Source organism: Triturus cristatus, chromosome 1_1 (assembly GCF_964204655.1).
Source record: "Triturus cristatus chromosome 1_1, aTriCri1.1, whole genome shotgun sequence".
NCBI lineage: Eukaryota > Metazoa > Chordata > Amphibia > Caudata > Salamandridae > Triturus > Triturus cristatus.
Window position 1 is genome coordinate 56298730 of NC_140579.1, and position 21474 is coordinate 56320203.

Here is a 21474-nt window from a genome sequence, read left to right on the forward strand (position 1 = left end):
CTAATGCCAAAGTTACAATTCAAACAAGCATTTATAAACACAATAAATAGCACAGGAATCACAGGGGGGGACCAAACCATATATCAAAAAAGTGGTATAAGAACCACGACAATTCTACAGACAATGCCTAGGGCATATAGGATCGCTAGCCCCTTAAGAATCCACCCCAGGTTATGAGGAAGGGGACCCACGGGAGGCGCGTGCAGTGGAAATATCTGCTATCTGGATCTCTATTATAGCCTATGGAGAATGTCGCGGTTGAAATTACACAGATTAAAGTCACTTCTAGCAGGAGTATAAAGTTAAAACTTTACACTTAAGCTTTTGAGGAGCCCACTACCACGTGAGTACCGAGGTACTACTGTTACCTGCCCCAGGGAAGCCGGGAGCATAGGTTGTTTTCGATGTCGGGTCGCGGGCTGATTTTCTATAGGAAAATGTTCAAAAGTGCTGCTAGCCAAAAGCGTCAATGATGCCGTGAAGATCAAAGATGTGAAGATTGTACAGAAGAACCTGAAAGCAGAGGGGACAGAGTCTGGGTCCCGGCAAAGTGACCAGGAGGCTCATAGCAAAGAGCCCTTCGATGTCGGGTGCTTCAGGTGGAAAGTGGTGTAACTTGGATCTGCAGCCACGGGCTCCGGGAGGCTTCAAGGAAGGCCAGCTTCTGGAGGGCGACTGTCCCACGTCGGATGAGGGTTGCTGCGGTGTTAGTGTCCGGATTGGATCCACTAAGCCTTGGCAACCGCAACCCATGCAAGATGAACGAATCTGCTACAGTACAGACCCACGAAGTCTGGGAGAGGTCTCCTTCGGGGAGACTGTAGAGCAGGCCTGGAGCAACCAGGGGAACTCTTGATTTTTGAAATAGACCTCCGCTGGGCCCACAAGTTGAGAGACAAGGAACCGCGGGAGGCGGCAATTTGGAGTGCGTAAAAGGGCACCCACGGGCCACCGGAGAGAGCTAGGGCGCTGGTCTTTGGCACAATTGCTGTAGAGTGGTTGGCTTGTAAACGGGCCAAAGCACAACTTCCCCACTGGTCAGGGTCGTGTGCTACGCAAGAGGTGGCGGGTGTCCTGGGGTATTGGGGATCTCGGCACCCACGCGGTCCACGGTGCCCAAACTCGTTGAGCACACTCACTGGCCTCTGGGATGCGCTGGAAACCCACCTCAAGGGTGCTGGAAGTCGTCGAAGTCCGTAGGAGCAGCGAGGTTCCAACCGGGTCACTTGCAGTGTTTCAGGTGCCTGCCAAGCAGGGGGATAACTCCTTTATCCCAAGGGAGATTTCTTCCGTCAGCTGGGCAGCAGCAAGTCGAAGGTCAAGACTGTAAAGTTCAAGATTAATCTGAGGCTCTGGGGCCACGTTATTCACCTTTATCCCCAAGATTAGGGGAGTGTCCAGAGTAGTGTCCACCAATGAGTGGTGAGGCGGGAAAGGGTGGCTACACCCTCTCCCCTTTGTGTGTTTCCCGCCTGGGCGAGGGGCAGGATGCCCCTGAACCGGTTCCAAGCGGTGTATGCAGAATGAAGGCTCTGCAGCTGCCTACGTGCAACTCTGAAAGGACATTTGGTGCACCCACCCTGTTCCAATCCACATTATCCTGTCTGGGGAGATGCTAGCACCTCCCTGCCACAGGAGCCCTATTGTCCAGCTGGCGAGGCTGGGGTTTTCCCCGGCAACAGCCAGCCAGAGTCGTGTGGGTGGCGGGTAGTAGCCATTTTGTACTACATGTGCACTTTTAAATTGGTGTCTAAATTCTGCCGCTTTTCCCATATCGCCCCTCTAGCAGGGGGGAATCGTACCCTCATGCCCATGGCTGGACTGGGGGTATGATTCCTACATGTTTGACACCAAACACGATATGGTTCTGTGTAGCCATTCTCAAGCTATCGCGTTATCGCAATAGACTTATAATGCGGTTAAGAGTATATGGTATGGCTACACTACAAACAACCCAGCAATGATTTTACGAAGGTTGCAGGGAGGCCCTACTCATGTGGGGGCCCCCCTCACACATACCTCAGCACCCTGTCTTGTAGGATTAGCAAGGCCTGCCATAGGGCTGGCCCATGAGAGTACATGTGTTGTAATGGGGTGGGATATAGGGTACCTATATCTCTGTAAGGGGTGCTAGCACCACCTTACCCAGACTACAGTAGTGGTCTGGTGGTGTCAGTTTGTATGGCTGTCCCAGGGTGGCACAATAAGTGCTGCAGCCCTGGTAGGCCTACTGAGGGACCCATGCCCTGGGTACCTAGGGTACCATCTACAAGGGACTGTCAGGGCACCCTCAGCATCCAATTTGTTTTGTACCTAGTATACTCACATCAGTTTTAAGGAGAAAGCAGATAGGCTGGGGTCCTGGATAGCAGGATCCCAGCCAGACTAGTCAAAAACCACTCAAATACCAGGCAAAAAGTTGGGGGCAACCATTAGTCAGATTCCACCTTCGTACAGCTATGTTGGCTGCAGGAAAGGCAGAGTAGTGCACAAGCGCACCCTTTCCAGATGGATTATCTTGTGCATCAAGATATGTTACTCTTTGGCCGTTAAGGAACCTCCAGCGGGTATAAGGGCTCTTTCTACCAGGGCTAAGTCTTCTACATCTGCCTTGTCTAGAGGTTATGTTATGTTAAAGTAATTTTGTAGAGCGCACAGCTACCCTCCTAGGGTTTCCCAGCGCTAAATACTGACAGGAACAGAACAATAAGAAAGCAAATTATTGATTAAACAGCCAGGTTTTTAAAAGAGGTGTTCCTGTGGAGGACATTTGTAGGGCGGCAACTTGGGCCTCCCTCCACACTTTCACGAAGCATTACTGCTTGGATTCCGAGGTGAGGAGGGACGGACACTTTGCTCGTTCCGTCCTTCAGGACTTTCTGGTATAGAAGGGTGGACACCCTCCTCCGGGAGTGGGACTGTTGTGGAAATCTTTTCACAAGGTGAGGAATCCACTGACAGATGTATTCATCAGAAGAACAAGTTACTTACCTTCGATAACGCTTTTTCTGTTGGATACAGTATCTGCCTGTGGATTCCTCACTGACCCACCCGCCTCCCTGTTGTCCACCCTTGTATACCTACAATTCTAATTATGATGTTTCAAAATTTATTTGTTACTGTCAAAGGCAGTGTGTTATTTCTTTTGTCTTCCTATGTTATCGCCACACTGTGTGTGTTGCTTTGTATATTATGTACTGTGTATACTGTGTATATATTGCTGTCAGTCCGTCCGTGTGCCTCGAAGGCACGGAAAAAAGGGCGGAACTGACGTCATCACGCCAACGAGGTCTTCCTATGGATCCGGTGACTTCAGCGGAGTCGCGAGTGGAGCCGTGTCTCTGTGATGTCGTCTTCGACCTCATCGGCGTGGAGTGCTACAAAAGTTTCCGAATGTTGCTGGCGCAGGGGATATTCACAAGGTGAGGAATCCACAGGCAGATACTGTATCCACCAGAAAAAGCGTTACCGAAGGTAAGTAACTTGTTCTTCTCACTTACGTTTTCCAGACCTCGTCCTATTACTGGTTGTTATTCAGCAAAGCCCTGACTGACAATCTCGTAGGCACCTGGGCTAAAACTTAGTCCTGCCCACCTTTAACTAGATAGGTAGCACAACCCCACAGACCTGCCCTGGGTAACCCGGATTTTTATGACGGAACACCCTACTCTGGAAAGCCTGGTGATTCTGTTTAGGAGGATGTATTCATTCTCATTCCCTATCCCCCACCCTTTTTCTTTTTTCTGATGTAACACCCTACTCCACAAAGCGTGGCAGTTCAGGTTTCCACTAACTGGATTAATCCAAACTTGTTCCCTATGACCCCACCTCAGGCACCTACCACCTGCGAGAGAGAGAGTCAAAGGGAATTGAGGCATTAGGGAAACAAGTGTTCTCCTCAGCTAGCTGTGCCCTTCTGTCAGTCAACACAAGCTGCTTGCTAGGTAGGTACTCCCATGCTTTACGAGACATAGTTGTAGAAATCTTGCCGGCAGTTCCAGCGGAATTCCACGCCAGCTTGGCACAAAGCATTCAAGATGGCCAGGAGGCAGCATAATATGTCATATGGTTAGACCTGGATATGAATGACTGTTTAGGCAGACCAATCAGGTTTGATGTGGTGTTTTGGATTCCATGCACCTCTTGGATGACATCCAGGTGTCACTCATGGATATGTCTTTTTATGGGTTTAGCTTGTTTGGTGAGAAGGCCAGTTCCACCCTAGATCGCTTTAAAGGAAGCAGAACCACAGTGCACTCTCTCAGCCTCTCAACACCCACAAGGCAGTATTCTCAACAGTTCCTCGCCTTCGAGGCATTGCCAAGGGCTGTTCATATAGGCAACATTATGGCCCATGATGCCATTAGCAGGTACCTCAGTCCTTTCAAAGTTAGGGTACAGGATTCATAGACATCGTCCGGGCCTACAAGGACAGTGAGCCTCAGTTCCCTACCTCTCTGGCAACAGTTGCTGAGCTGATTTAGTTTGTCCATAAGGGCACACAACCACCCTGTGGGAGGCAGAACTTGCCATTTTCTCAATGGGTTACAGGCCATGGCATCCAACAACTGGGCCTGCATATAATTTCAACAAGATTACGTCCCGTATCTTCCGCCTACATTAGACCAGTTTTTAGAGGAGGGCTTGCCCATTTAGCTCCAGGAAGTTCAAGCTTTTTTTGGACACTAGGGATTCCCAGTGTTGGAAAATTTTACTATTTTAGATCTGATATCTCAGTTTCTTGCTGTAGAGAGACACGTTAATAATGCTCACCTTGGGTCAGTTTCTATCTACCCTGGATCCAGGAGACTGTTTGGTAGTGTTGGACCTCCAGGACGCCTAATTCTATGTTTCTGTCCTGCAGGTCCACAGATGTGCTACATGCGGTTCAAGGTGAGCTACAAGCATTTTCAATTTCCAATGCTCTCTTTCAGCATCTCCAGTGCCCCATCCGGTGTTCACGGAGGTGATTGTGATTGTTGCAGCATACCTTAAGAGGTCTGGTGTGCCTGTCTTTGCTTACACAAAAGGTGGGTTTGCCACAGTCAGTCGTGGATTAACTCCAGAGGACTGTGAACCTCCTCACATTGTTGGGTTCACTATCGATGTGCCGAAGTGTCACCTGACTCCTTTACAGAGGCCCTTTAATCTAAGTCATCCTCGATATGATCTGCTACCAGGACTTCCCTCTGGACCTGAGCGTCCAGGGCATTCAGCCATTGATCCTGACATTTCAGCCTCGGTCCTGGGTCTCAGTGAAGATTCTTTTGAGGTTTATTGGACTATTGGCCTCTTGCATCCTGCTTGTCCACCATACCATATGTTTTATGGTGGTCTGCAGTGGGATCAAAGGTCTCATTGGGCCCAGCACTAAGGGAACCTATTAGATTCCATACAGGTTTCAACGGAAACTGCAGAAAATCTGCAGTGGTGACTGCTCGGTCGCAGTTGGGCCAGCAGCAGGCCCCTTTCACTACCTCACCCATAGCTGATGGTAGTGACAGATCCATTTCTGCTAGGTTGAGGCGGTCATCTGGGAAAGGTGGAGATCAGATGACTCTGGTCTCCTGCGGAGACCCTTCTCCACATCAACCTGTTCGAGTTACAGGCAATCTGCTTGGTTTTGAAGGACTTCCTGCCATCCATAAAGGGAAAGCTGGTGCAGTTTCTCATGGAAAACACCACTGCCATGTGGTATTACAACACACAGGACAAAGTGGATCCTGGGCCCTGTGCCAGAAGGCCTTGCACCTCTGGAACTGGCTGAATTATCAGGACATTTCCTTGATCACACACCACCTAGTGGTAATTTTAAACACCAGGATTGACGAACACAGCCGGTGCTGCCTATCAGATCACTAGTGGCAGATGCACCCAAAGGTGGCGATACCAAAGGGGATGATGGACGGAGCGTTTGAGCAAATAAAACACTCACCCCCAGTCAACTGATCTGGGTTTAATCCATCATCATTCTTTAGCTCACTCCACCACCCCAGTTCAGACATGGCCATATGCAAATCAGTCTGACCCTGTGCCTCATGGGAACAGTCCAGCCTGAACTGCCAAGCCATGTCTTCCCTGGACCGGAAACACGCATCCTGGGACCGGTTTCGGGTTCATACCCTCATCAGCCAGGCTATCTTGAATCCAGTATTAAAGTGAGCAAGGGACCCACGTCTGGGCATACCCTGCCAACTTAGGGTGAACAAAGCGATACCAAAGGGGATGATGTTGAGGTATGCTCAGACGTGAGTCCCGTGCTCTCCATGCCACTGGAATCAAGATAGCCTGGCTGAAGAGGGGTGAAATCCCGAAACCGGTCCTAGGATGCTTGTTTCCAGTCCAGGGAGGACCTGGCCTGGCAGTTCGGGCTGGACTGTTCCCATTGGGCAAAGCGTCAAGACTGATTTGCATATGGCTGGGTCCAAACTGGAATGGCATGGTGAGCAAAAAAACGATGGATTTAGGTCCAGATCTCTGTACTGGGGTGAATGTATGACATTGTTATGCATTCTGTCCATCAATAGTTCTTTTTGCATTTGGCACCCAAAGGTGGCACAGGACATCTTCTAGCAATCTCGGAGAGCCCTGCCCAATCTCTTTGCCACTGCTGAGAATGTATGTTAACACTTTTGCAAGCCAGAGTTCCCACAAATGATCTCGTTAGGAGACTCATTCCCTCTAGAGAGGAGGATGGGACTCCTGCATGCCTTCCTGCTGCTAGTTCTGAAGAAGTTCAAGAACGACTGTGCCCAAGTCATTTTAGTGGCCCCGTATTGGGATAGGAAATAGTGGTACCCTGAACGTCTGGGCATGAACATTTGTCTCCCATCAGGCTGCAGCTTCAGGCAGATCTTCTGTCACAGCAGCAGAGTAGGGTGCACATTCTACACATGTGTGTCGAGATTCAGAGGTGGCAGTTGACTGCATTTGATTTTACTTGTATCGTTTTGGGTATTATCCTAAAAGCCAGGTGTCCTTGGACAAAGTTTGTTTATGCCCAACGCTGGGACAAGCTTGTGCCTTGGTGTGACTCCCGAAATACGAACCTGTTGCAGGCCAAACTGTTGGATGTCTTGCCATCTGTTCTATCATAAGTGCAGTAAGGACTTGCAGTGGGCACCGGAATTCCCAGCCCCTTTGTGTATCTGCCCATTTGGCAATGGCAGGCTACTTGCCCGTGATAGACATGCTGAATGTCCCCTACCCTGGGCTATGGTCCTGGAAACGATCCTAGACACGTGCGGGTAAAATGATGAAGAATAATTTGTTCCAAACATGCACATACGCAGCAGTGGGTGAAACTGCATACTTTGGGCATTGTGTACATGCATGATCCTTCACTCCCGTTTGTACTTGCACCTGCGCAAAGTGAGACTGTGTCCCGACTTCCATAATAAAGTCCCAGCGATGCAAACCCATTGTTCCAGCTTGTGCTCTCTACTTGACTACGCTGCTTTTCAAAGGCCCGCGTTAAAGGTTATTTGCCTCATAATCTCTTGATAGCTCCTAAAAGGCCTCCACAGCGCACTCTCAGCGGATGATGTTCGACAGTTTCCCTGTGGTTCTGGTTTGATTTCTGGAAGCAGTGAGCGTTTTCGGAAATGTTTGAGTAAATGAATATTTATGTATCTTTCTTTCCTCATGCATGCAAAGATTATACCTGCTAAGTCAGTACTGCATGGAACTGTAATTTATATTACTCAACTGATGATAGAACACCCGGGACAGAAACACTCGCGAGACTGTGTCCTTTACAGGTGAAATGAGGACTAGCTCCTTAGATCACTCCCAATCTTGAAAGAAAATTAAGACTAGCATATATAGCCATTTCCTTTATAGAGATGTTCTAATGTAGGTTTTTGAATACATGGAAGTGGCGCTCTGGAATGTAGTAGTTCTTAAAGTGATGTGAGGTCCAAAGCCTGATGATTCCGGTTCTAAACGGTGATATAATCTACTGAAAATATGACCGGACAATTAGTGCCACAGGTAAGTAGCCGCTTCCTGATCATCCTCTCCTCATGTTATATGTTCGGTTGGATATGTCTGTCTTGTGACATTTCTGCTATGTGTCAGTTTACTAAACTCCTCCCCACCCATCTGTGTATTTCCTACAGCATGACAGTGACATCTCAGCATACACCTATGAGCGCACTCTGATGATGGAGCAGAGGTCTCAGATGCTGAGACAGATGCGCCTGTCCAAGTCTGACCGGGAAAGAGAGGTAAGCATGTCCTTTCTTCATTTAATGAGTCAACAGCAGTTCTCATCAAATTATTCTTTCATCCAGGATTCAAAATTGTGATACCTATAAAGTGGGGATCCCTAGTAAAGTAAAAACATGCTCTGCAACCCCTGTCGTAGTTTTTCAAAAAGGTAAACAAAACATTCTTCATTTTACCAATTAATATATCCATAACAGTTATTATTATGGCCTTCATTAATTCGAAAAACTGAATAACCCACTTTAGTATTTAAACACTTTTTTTCTTTCAAGGTAAATATTAAAATATTTTAAATATAGCATGTTTAAATATATGTTCTTCTATTGTATTACATAATTCCTGAACAAGTGTATTGTAATTAGCTATTTTCTCCCATGTCATCTTTAAGACTGAATGACATTTTCGTGATGAATATGGGCCTATTTAAAAATGTTTTGTGGTGCTAAATAAAAAGGGATTCTACTTATGATGACTGGACAATAGATTTCCTCCTAGAACATTTTTTCGCAGAGACAAGGTTGACTTTTAACCCCAGCCAGTCCAGACTTTTCTTTGTTTTCTTTCCTAACATAGCCACTGTTATGGCTTAGAAGGGTGTTTTTCTGGATAAAAACAGTTTTTTGTAGTAATCAAAGCTGGGTTTCCCAGCCTATGAGGAGTTAGCTATCTACTGAACTAAAGGCATCTTTTTATAAATGGCAAATTATTCCCTTCTTTTAAGCAACATATAGTCGTGTGTGACTTGATGAGTTCCCCCATAGGTAACAGATCATTTGGATCTTATTTGTTTCTTTATGCTTGGAAAATGTCTTCAGAGGTCTCTGTGTAGACACAAAGGACAATGACATAAAATGTTATGTTAATGTGAATTATATACTTTTCTAGGCGAGAATAATGGATTTTTTTCGTTTACACCCTTCCTTTTTTCCTCAACTTCATTTACTTTTTCATGTACACTACTTATACACGATCATATTTAATTTATCTTTTCTAGCATATGAACATCTTTATCATATGTAGATCAAATTAATGCTTCAATATTCCTCATTAGGACAGTAGACGGTGCACATTTCAAGAAATTGTATATATTCTCGATGCCATTTGTGCAGGCATATCAACATTGAATTGATCGATATACACTTAGGTAGGTTTTTTTTATTTTATTTTAATTTTTGGTTTTTTTTATAACCAACTTTATTGATTTGCCTACCACACAACAAAATAAGACCACTTCCCATCAAGCCTGCACAATATTATGCATAGCACTAGTGACAGTAATTTCTCTCATCCAGTCCGCGGTATGCCCACCCCCTGCTCCAGGCCTTCTCATGCTTTTGGGGCATCCCCAGACTTTGTACATAGGATGTTACTGCTGAGCACGCTAGTCCCCCCTGCTCCGCCACTGTGCCATCAAAGTTGAATGGAAGACCTATTTATGGATGATATCTCAATTGGCAACGAATGTTGCCACCCCAATAAAATTAGTTCCATCCTCTACCCACCCACGTCCTCCAGTGACCCTAACAAAGCAGCCTTTGGGTAAGGACAAACTTGCGTTCCAAAACTGCAGAAAGCCCCTCTCTCACCCCGCGTGGGAATAGCCAATTCCCAGGAGGAGGGGCAATCTAGCCATGCGCCATTCCGCCTCCTCAAGCTCCCCCACCCAGGCCTCCTACTTCTGTCGCAGCCTGGGAATAGTGTTCTGGGGCATTAATAACTAATGAGTAATACATCTGGGAGATGGCCCCCCGTTAAAGCTTTCCCATCAACAATTTAGCCTTGAAGGGAGTGAACCTGGGAGTGGGGTATTGGATAGATGAAGAAGTACAATGGACATCTTGATGAAGTAAGTGGGTTCCAAAGAGTTGGCTGTTGAGGCAACGACCTTCGGAAGTAGATGGTATCACCTGGCGGGGTGAGACCATACTCCCCTCATTAGATATGAAACCCTAATCATGAGAAGTCTCTTAAGGCTCCCACTACACCAATAATTATCTGCAGGGAGCAATGTCATTTGGGATTAATTTAATAATATTTTTTTCAATAGCCTGCAGAAGTCTGATAATTATTTGTGGTTTCTCAGTATGTTGTATAGACACAACTTCCTATAGTATGTACCAGGGATATTGAGCATCAGGGTTTTTCAAGGCGCAGGCTAGATAAATGTCAACTAGGACACAAATTTATGCCCATTACCCAGCAGGTTTCATTTCAAGGAACGACCTGTACATCTGGCTCTTATAATTCGTAATAAAATAAGGCATGGACCCCCGCTGCAGCTCTGAGCGGGTTTTTTTAATTAATAGTATACTCCACTTTATTAGTGTGTGACTACAGAGGACATAGTCTCCTCCCATGCATGAGTACGTCGCTAATGGATTAATGGTTTTTAGTATGATATTATTACTGTGAGTCGGCGAGAAGTTGGCCTAACGGCTAGGACGGTCAGCCTTGAATCTGGGTAACTGGGTTTGAGTCTCAGCAATGACGCTGAACATCCTGTGATTCTGAGCAAATCACTTAATCTCCCCGTGCCTAACAAAAATGAATGTGTCCTCATGTAATGCAACTGGTGCTATGTTATATATACCTGATGGTCAAGTCTGCGTTATATAATACTCCGTAAAATAAAAAAAATAAAAAATCTATATCAGTCTAGGCACAGTTTACATACATGTTAGCATTCACCTTGATATTATTGCTCACTTATATTGGTGATTAGGCCAGTCCAGAAGGGATCCTATGGCCTGATGAATACCCGCGACCTGTTTGGCGATACGCATGGGCAAAAACATGTTGACATAATAGAGATGGTTTTAGTCATTTAGTTCAGATTTGCCAATTAGGGTGAGTTTTTAGATGTACCATGGGATCCCGAGGATAGAGGTGATAGCCTGGTCACACCTAGGTATTTTTTAGCTTTTTCGGGATCCCTTGTTGTCCATTAGCTCTTTTTCTAAGAACTCCCTTGTTCAGTATAGGTGGAGTACGCTCTGGCGGTATTGTCCTACCTGGGTGCGGAGAATTTGCCTATGATGAAGCATGCCACAAAAACGTGGTATTTTTTATGTAATTCTGGGACTCGCATGATAGTTCTCAGTGTTGGTATACTCTAATATTCATAAATGGTGGAATATCTATGTATGTGATATCAAATTTTAAAAGCATGCAAACAAGAAAATGGGGCCATGGTAGGCAATATTTTATCTATTTACTGTAGAACCTAATCCAGTTCGTTGAAAAGGTTAAGGTAAAGTGCATTCAACTGAAAGTGTCACTCTGGCAAAGTATGTTAAAAAAATATGGAATGGTGGTTATGTACACAAGAATACAAAACTGTCTGTGCCACTTTAAGAGCTGTGATAGTCACCCTAAATTACCCTGCAAGTAAGGTTAGTTTTGTTTTTCCATTCACTGCGCAAGGATTCCCCTCAGCTATTTTCTATCACGTGTTTTTTTTAGGTCTCGCGACCGCAGGCGAGAGTCCTTTTGTCCGGGTTCAGAAATGGACCCTGGAATCGCACACGCTTGTGCGTGTTTTCTGTTTTGGGGTCTGTAATTGGGCTTTGAGTGCGTGTTTTGTTTCATCAGAGCACGCAATAGGCCAAAGGCGGGCGCATTGCTCTGCCCACGGCCTATTGGTGTCTGTTAGGCACACCAAAGCCCATTTGTTTTCAATTATCGTGCTCACACACTGGCACGATAATTGAAAACATATGCCTCGCTGTTGTAGTGTCGCGGTCTAGCTGACCGGGCACTACGTCATCACGCGCATTAGCGTGGTGGCCATATTGGGCACGTCTGCGCATACGCGAGGGAGCGCGAGACGCGCAAGAGACAAACGAAGCGTTCGGAGGCGGCTGCCCGGCGCTCTTGGTGTAAGAAGTGTTAAATAAATAAAGGTTAAATCTTGCACTGGCTGCTGTCATTTAGTGTGGGGGAAGGCAGAACATTACAGTGGCGACGAGGACGGGACGCAGAGGACCCTGAAGGACATCCAGGAGAGAGGAAGCCCCCCAACAGCAGGAGCACCGGAGGAGACAACACCCTACAGGGGCAGGAACACCAGGGGGTCACAGGACAGACTCCAGGACACCGAGAGAGCGCGGCAGTGGCAGACGCGAGCCAGAGTGAGGCACGAGAATAAGCAGAAGTGCCAACCAAGTGCAAAGAAGCGCGTTAAGCGACCCATTGGCGAGAGATAGAAAGGCCCTGGCGGAAGCGGGGAGGGACGGCGCAGAAGGGACCGAAGAGGCCTAGACGACCCAAGGAAAGGGAAAAGGGACGGAAGCACCAGGTAGTCCCAGGAAACAGGCGGAAACCAAGATGTGTGCACAGGCATCAGCGCTAACGACGCCGGTCCCGTTCCTACCAAGACCAGGGGAGCCTCAAATGAAATGGGAGGACTGGAGAGAATATTTCAAAAATTACCTCGAAGCACTGGAAGACGAGAATGAAGAAGCGTTCTCCAGCAGCCGGAGGAAAAGGATACTCTTGCATAATCTGGGACCAGAAGGCATACGAGTATTCCAAAACTTAACACCGGTTACCCGTCCACCAGCGGACGATGATGTGTTCAAACACGCCATTGAGGACTTAGACAACCACTATCGCCCTGCAGTCTGCACATCTATCGACCGCTACAATTTCCAGCAGAGGAAGCAAGAAGCGGGAGAAACGATAGACGACTACGTGGCGGCATTAAGGAAGCTGGCGATAACGTGTAAGTTCGGAGCTCTACACGACGACTTTATAAAGGACCAAATTGTCATGCACACAACAAGCAAAACGGTGCAGGATAAACTGTGGGCAAGCGGACACGCTACGTTAAAAGACGTGATAGCCATCGTGAAAAGAGCAGAACTGACCAAGCGCGGCGCAGACGCAGCGAAGAGAGACCAGGTCCCGAGACCAACGATAAACAAGGTGGAAGACGCCGACCAATATGGTAGAGGAAAACCGGCGCCAGGAGAAAATAAGGGAACGTACAAAGGGAAAGGAAAGCCGGGACAAATGTGGAAACAGGACAAAGAAGGAACATCGAAGTGCTACAGGTGCGGGAGCCCGAGCCATGCGGCGCACGACAAACGTTGTCCCGCCTTCAGAGATAAGTGCGCGTTTTGCGGCCTGGTCGGCCACTACGAGAAGGTGTGTCGCAGGAAGTGGAAACAGCGCGCGGTGAAATACGTGGCACAAGACCCAGGAGAGGAAGAAGAGGGCCAGGAAGAAGACGACAAAGTCCTGTGCTTGGAAGACCAAGTACTAGGCATCGACGGCAGAAGAGCTCGAAAACCCCAGTGCGACATCCACATCGGAGGAGTGGAAATCACCATAGTAGCGGATTCAGGGTCCCCATACACGATCGTCCAAAGGTCGGTGTGGGAAGCGAAATTTGAACCGACAGTAGGCCCACATCTGGAACCACCCGACATACGGCCTGTCACCTACACGGGGGAACCTATCCCAATGGTGGGATTTAGAAGACTACTCTTCCAGTTCAAAGAACGCAGCCCCCAGTGCAAATTGTACGTTGCAGAGAAGGGACGCTCGGTCCTGGGGTGGATGGACCAAGGGGAATTGGGCATACAACTGCATCCGGGAGGAGACACACAAGTGTTAGTAGCATTGGAAGGAAAATGGTCAAAGGCAGAGGGACTGCGAAGCGCGCACCTGAAAATATTTGGGGACAAGGTAGGAAAATTGGAAAAGTTTACTCACAAAATCGTGCTTAAGGAGAACGTCCAACCAGTCACACACAAAGTGAGGAACATACCGATTGCTGTGAGAGAGGCAGTGCAACAGGAGCTACACCGACTGGAAAAAGAAGGGCTCATTGTACCCATTGATAGTGCGGAATGGTTGGCACCGTTAGTGGTGGCCATGAAACAGTCAGGCAAGGTGCGCTTATGTGTGGACCTCAGAGAACTCAACAAGTGTATTGTGGTGGAGAGGTTCCCGCTACCGCGCATAGAGGAGATGCTGGCACGAACAAGAGGAGTGAAGTGGTTCTCCACCATCGATCTAAAGTCAGCGTACCATCAGGTAGTCCTGCACCACACGAGTAAGAAACTGACGTCCTTCATAACTCCCTTCGGGTGTTATCAGTTCTGCCGCATGCCCTTTGGGTTGGCATCGGCAGCGGTAGTCTTCCAAAAGCTAATGGCCCGACTGTTCAAGGACATAAAGGGAATACAATACTTCCTAGACGATATCCTAGTGATGGGGAAGGAACAAGAAGACCACGACGAGAAGCTGGAGGTGGTGCTTAGGATCCTGGAGGATAACGGACTAACAGCAGAATGGGAGAAGTGCCATTTCGGCATGTCGTCGGTCACCTACCTAGGGCACGAAATTGGAGAGAGTGGGATAACACCAAAGAAGGGGAACGTGACAGCCATATGCGATGCTCCTCCACCCGCCACCAAGGAGGAAGTACGATCCTTCCTAGGGATGGTGGAATACTATAGTAAGTTCGTCCAACACTTTGCCACGAAAACGCACCACATGAGGCAGCTCACGAGGGAGAAAACAGCGTTCGCATGGACGGAAGAAGCGCAAGAAGAGTTTGACACAGTCAAACGAGAAATAAGCCAGGCTATCCAGCTACAAGGGTACGATCCCCTAGGGAAATCGATACTGATGACAGACGCCAGTGAAAAGGGGTTGGGAGCAGTGCTCATGCAAGAGAAACAAGATGGCAAGAAGGAGACGATCAGCTTTGCATCTAGATCACTGACGAATTCAGAACAAAAGTTCAGCGTGATTGAGAAAGAGATGCTGGCCGCAGTATGGGCCATGGGGAAGTATCGCCAGTTCTTGTGGGGCACGCGATTCCTGCTGAAGACAGACCACAAACCCCTGGTGAAGGTATTAACGTCCAGCGGCCATGCCGGCGCGACTCCCCGAATAGCGAAGATGACGCTGAAACTATGGGAATATCGCTATGATGTGGAATATATACCAGGATCAAGGAACAAGATAGCGGATTATCAGCAGGGCGGCGGCAAAGGAGAGTGCCACCACGGGCACGGAAGAAGATGAGGAGATGGTAGCCGTGACGGAGGATCCGGAAAGGGCAATAAGCAGGAGAGAATGGAAGGAAGCCTACGGAGCAGATGGAGATCTGGAAGAAGTCAAGAAATGTATAGTACGAGGGTGGCCCGAGAGGAGACACCAGAAGCCCCAAATTCCGGCAATTTTATGAAGTCAGGGACGAGTTGTCGGTGGGAAATGATGGGGTGTTTGTATACCGAGGAAACCGAGTGGTACCACCAGCAGAGATAATACCACATCTTCTGAAGATAATACATGAGGGGCACCTGGGAATCGTGAAAACGAAAGCACTAACTAAACAGACATATTGGTGGCCAGGCATGGACCTACAGGTGGAGAGGCATGTCAGAGACTGTGTGCAGTGCCAAGGAGCTGACAAAATTCTGAAACCCATGAGACCAGCTCTAGGGAGGTTCACAAACCCATGTAATCCCTGGGAAGAAGTGGCGGTAGGCATCTTGGGGCCGGTACTTGACAACATAGGTATTCCGAAGTACATATGTGTGATAGTGGACAAATACTCAAAGTGGCCAGAGGTACACATTCAAGAAGAAATGGACACAGGGACAATCATTCGATTCCTAACCATGGTATTTCTCAGGGAAGGCATCCCCAGAGCCATTATAAGCGACAACGAACCCCAATTTACTTCGGACAAATGGAACCGATTCGCAGAAAGGAATGGCATACGACTTAAACACACGGCGGTATATCACCCTGCCAGCAACGGCCAAGTAGAAAGGTTCAATAGGGTGATAATGGGCTCTATACAGGCAGCCATCTCCGGGGGCAGGACTGGGAAAAGGAGGTACTAAGCACACTATGGGCATACCGCATCACCCCTACTAGCACGGGGTACAGCCCGTTTCAAATTTTACGTGGAAGGCAACCCTTCACGAAAGACAATGTCGCGTGGCAGGAGAAGACAATCACAAGCAAGTGGTCACCTGCAGTGGTGCAACATAACCTGGAGAAAGCGCGGAAGATATATACTGACCATTACAACAACAGAAAGAATGTGAAAGAGACAGCTTTGGAAAAAGGGGAGTGGGTCAGAGTAAAGCTGGCAGTTCTCAAGAGGAAGGGAGACAGCAAATACTCCCCACCCCTGAGAGTGGAAGAGGTGTATGACAGAGCGGCACTACTCAGTGATGGAAATGTATGGTCCCAAGACCGCATGGCCAAGTGCAACAAAATCCTACAGTGGCCCCGAGAGGACAATGAAGGAGTGACAGCCCCAGAGGACATGAGGGACGAAGATGGAACACCGAACAGAGAAAAGGGAGAGAGTCTGCAGGAAGATCATATCAACGAAGAGGATGAACGAGAAGGACCACATAGGGAAGAAAGGACCCAGGAAGAGGGTGAGAAAGGAGGAAAAGAAGGGAAAGGTACCCTGGAAGGAAGAAGGGGAAGCCCTGTCGCAGCAGAGGGTCGAGAAGGACACGCTACCCCGGTAAGATACACCCGAGTTGGGAGAGCGGTGGTGAGACCAGCCAAGCTTAGGGACTATGAACTGGAGTAACAGACTATGAACTGTAACCCCTTCTCAGTTATGTATATAGTTTTGTGTGTGGTGTAAAAAGGGGAGATATGTAGTGTCGCGGTCTAGCTGACCGGGCACTACGTCATCACGCGCATTAGCGTGGCGGCCATATTGGGCACGTCTGCGCATGCGCGAGACGCGCGAGAGACGTGCGAGAGACGTTCGGAGGCGGCTGCCCGGCGCTCTTGGTGTAAGAAGTGTTAAATAAATAAAGGTTAAATCTTGCACTGGCTGCTGTCCTTCACTGTGGGGGAAGGCAGAACATTACAGCTGTGGCGCGCGCGCACCGCTCGCAGGCTTTTTGGATCCATTTCACAAGGAAGTAACTAAATGAAAGGACCGCTGACGTCTTGCATGCTTCTTGTTATTATTTCATTCCTATCACCTTCCACTTCTAAAGGCGAGAAACAAAGAAAAGCTCAAACACTGTCGGTGTGTGAAGGTGTAAAAATCGAGGTTTGAGTTTAAACATGCTTGATCAGGGCGTGTAGGAGCTGCGGGAGACGGGAAGCTCACACATGAGGACCCGGTCTGCTCTGGTAACATCACCCCGACGCAATTTGTGAACTTCCAAGAGCCTGTAAAGCAGTCATCCCCCCAAGAATGCCTACTGCTCCCATTAATGGCCCTAATAAGGATCCCATAAAAGCACCCAGCCAGACGGCAGTGATTAGGAGCGCAGAGCACAAGGGCCCGCGTTTCGCGCTTACGAAAGAGGGTGGAGGGAGGCAGGCATGGCGCTCTTGGGGTTGTGGGGTCTGACGGATGGCGTCCAGGAGGAGGAATTTGGAGGGGAGGGGAGGGCGGGATGGGCCATGCCTGGGCTCCAATGGGCGTTACCTCGCATCTGGTGGGGTGGCAACGCTTGGCACCGCAGGGGGGCGTGGCGCCCAGAGTTAGTGGTTGGCGCCATTTATTTTTTAGCAGGAGTAATGGGAGGTTCGGAGCGGCCGATCTTGGAGCGGAAGGAGAGCACAAGGAGGCGCATTGAAGCCGGAGTTGGGCGGCAGAGTAGAGAGAGGCACGGGAGTTGTTTATGTATTGTGCAGCAGGGGGGAAGTTGGGAGGTTGTCATCAGTGGTCCACTGTAAAGGTGAGGATTACAGGAAACAAAAGCAACTTGCAAAGAAATCCAGAGATCGTTGTCTGTGTTGAAAGTCGATTTATTCTTCAGACTTGAAAGGAAGTCACTGGAGCACGTCTGTTGCGGTAGAAATCCAACTGCTGAACAAGATCTCCAGTTTGGAATCATCTACAGCAACAGAGGCACGACACGAGCGCTCCTTGAAAGTAAACATACTTTCAATAAGCGCACGCCACAGAACAAAGAATATACAGAAGAGAACTGACATCACAGAATACAGGTTACATCATCTACTTACGTACTCTACATCATCTCCCTTTTTTCAATAAAAGAAAACAAGCTGTCAACATAGGAAAAAACTAAGACAAATAAAAATCCTTAAATTTTGCAGGGAATGAACAGTTCCTTGTAGGTCTGAATGATACAGATGTTGTGGGTGTGGGAAAATCATAATTGATCTGTGAATCCGATACTTGGGAAGTGGATCGAGTTGGGCTGCAAAGAGCAGTTTGAAAGGATCGCGTGTGAGAACTGTCAGAAGATAGGCCAATGGGGAAATGAGAACTTTGAAAGGATTGTGTGTGAGAATTGTCAGAAGGTGAGCCAATGGGGAAATGAGAACAGATGAATCAAAGGAGTGTTTAGTCATCCTATTTCTATTAGCTTGTTCAGGGGAAAGTTCAACTATAGCTCTTTTATTCCACCACCCCTTTTTATCCCAAAAAATTGACCCCTTTGCAACTTTTAGAATTTGTGTGGTCAAAGAAAATTTCGAAACACCTTTACTAACTCTACATGGATTTTTTTTTTTTTTGTTGAAAAACCTTTATTGACATTTCAATCATTAACAAGTATGGGCCTACAACCCCCCTGGGCCGGCCGCTAAGCAATCAGAGCAATAGGAGCAAATGTAAACACAGGCGGCACCTTGGAGAGCAGAATCTTCATTCCAATATAGTCCGGCCAGTGAGCCGCGCAGGTAGGACACCAGGAGAAAAAGGGTTTTTCATTTTATAATGAAACAAGACAGTAGGATCAGGTGCCAAACAAGTTCCCAACAGCGATAAGGGGCAAGAATAATAGACGTAAGCAATAAGCAGCAATCTATTGGATCAATGGCGCAGACACTGGAAATTCCGGATGGGGAAGAATATCAAAAACAGTTGCGCCTGCAGGCCCCGGTACCTAACGCCCAGAGAACACCCCGGAAACTGTGGCACACATGAAGAGGCGACGATTCACAACAAAGGAGGTGTACCGCGCTGATCCCAGAAAAGAAAAAAAAAACAAGAAGAAGAGGAGAAGAAAAAGGAGGCCATGGAAAAAGTGATAAAGACTAAAGAGTCCCCTCCCCCAACCCCCCACCCTGCACCTCTGCAAATGAGTATGGCCCCCCCCCCCCCAGCAGTGTGCCTGTCGCCCTGGAACTAGACCCGAAATATAGAAGAAACAGGGAAAAAGGAGTAAGAAAGAACCCCACCAGATGGGGGGGTGGAGAAAATATAATAAACTGGAGGAGGGCCTTCAAAACATACCCCCGGCTTCTCCCTCCCGCACGGTGAAGTCTCCCCACAGCAAACAATAAGCAGCACCAAATCGACCATATCAAAAAAAGGGGAATGGGGAGCATTATGCACCAACTATGCTAATAACCATGAGAGTACGCAACCATGAGTCCGCCCGTCTACTAGATGACCACCCCCGAAGGATCAGCCTCATCCTTGACCACTCTTTGCAATTCTGCCCATGCCTACCCCTCGACCCAGCACCATGTCCGATGTTCCAAGGTAAAGGAGTGTCCAAAAACAAACGGGAAGCGACGCACACAGGTGGGGTGGAAGTCTCTGTGTACCAACACAGTCCGCATCATGGAGGGACGTCTTTCCCAGTGCTGCCCCAGGATCTGCACTGCACACAAGGTCCAGGAAGGCTGAATCAGCCAAAGTAGACAAACGTTGCTGGAATTGTCCCTGGGTCGCCGGAGGCCGTGCACGGGACAAGGCCACCACCTTCCACTCAGGTCCAATACCTCCGGAACAGATCAAACCCTCAGTTAGCCGATCACACGGTAGCATACTGTCCGGAGTGTCCGGCTGTGCACTAATCGCAGGGGTGGCCGCGACATTATCCTCCTGTGTGCAGTGCGGGAAGCCCCTGTGTACCTGTGGACCAGCATGCCGCCACTGTCCCAACGCTGATGCCACACCATCGAGCTTACTCCCCAAGACCCCGGCGCCACGAGCCAAGGAGAAATGAAGGGCACCAAGGGCCTCTAGGAGGTCGCCGTACCCCAGCACAGCTCTCTGCGATCGCTCCGCCACACTCCCAAAAGTCACACACTCCCAATCCTGCTGCGACCCAGTGGACAGGATGGTAGGCTGCATAGCAACAAGATGGCCGCCGGGAAGGCCCGACTCGTATTGGGGCCGGGACCCAGGGACAAGCGCCTCGAGGTCCACGTCCCTGAAGACAGGGGTCCGGGGGCAGGCACAAACTCAGCCGTTGCGTGGTCACGGGCAACAGTCGTCCCCGCCACGGACCAGCTCCCGCGAAAAGCCGGGAGCAGCCCGCAAGGATCAGGGCGAGCTAGGGGCGGCGTCCGGGCAGCTCACCGTCAAAGGCAGGGGCAAGCACCGAAGAATCTGAGAATTGCACCCCCGGGCATGCCCTCGGTCCGCTACGCTTTAGCAGTGGGAGCGACTACGGCAAAATGCAGGCCGAGGGCAGCACCGCTCCGGTGGACCGACTCCACCCAGTCACCACAGGCCGCTGTTGTTAAACTGCCACCCGGCCAAGGCGTCCACTCGAGGTCCCGGCTCCGGGGCTGCACGGGCCGCAAAGTTCAACTGCAGATTTCACCGGCGGTACGGCAGCCAGAAACCTCGGAGTCACACGATCGGTTGCCACTCTCATTCACAAACACGATCTCATAGCGCAGACTGAGGATCTCGTGCAGGATATCCGTGCGGGATGCGGAGGTTCACGGAGCCGGGAATCTACGCTGCCGTCCCGGTCGCCATCTTGGCTCCTCCTCTACATGGATTTTTGATCATCACCCAATCACCAACTTTGAATGTATGTACAACATGTTTAACTACAGAATCAAAATTTCTTTTTTGTGCTTCCTGTTGCACCAAGACATTTCTTCTAAGAATATGCTTATCAGTACAAGCTAAACAATTTCTGTCTTTACTTGAAAGACCTTTTATCCAAAATGGGCAAATGTTCCCATTAGGATTCCTTCTTTTCAGTAATCTAAAGGGAGAAATGCCCGTAGTGGAATGAGGGGTAACAATGTATGACCAAATCTTTTTTCTTAGAAAGTCTTCCACATCAACATTGGTAGAAATAGCAGACTGAATACCCTCCTTAATAAATCTATTAATTCTCTCAATAAGACCGTTCGAGGAAGGAGAATACAATGCAACCCTTAGATGCTTAATGTCATGTGCTTTAAAATACTCTTGCATTAATGAAGAACAGAAATGTGACCCATTATCCGTTACAACCTCTCTTGGTGAACCCTCAGCTTGAAAAACTCTATTCAGAAATTTAATGACAG

The 21474-nt window shown here is 48.4% G+C and overlaps 1 protein-coding gene across 3 annotated transcripts in view; it reads left to right on the top strand.

Annotated features, from left to right (window-relative positions):
• The window catches only part of LOC146869374 (solute carrier family 12 member 6-like), a 720118-nt gene that overhangs the window by 558274 nt on the left and 140370 nt on the right, over positions 1–21474 (top strand). For all 3 annotated transcript variants that reach the window (XM_085599658.1, XM_085599660.1, XM_085599655.1), the window contains one exon: positions 8121–8228. In XM_085599658.1, the coding sequence (XP_085455784.1) occupies positions 8121–8228 (108 nt within the window). The remainder of the gene's footprint in view (positions 1–8120; positions 8229–21474) is intronic.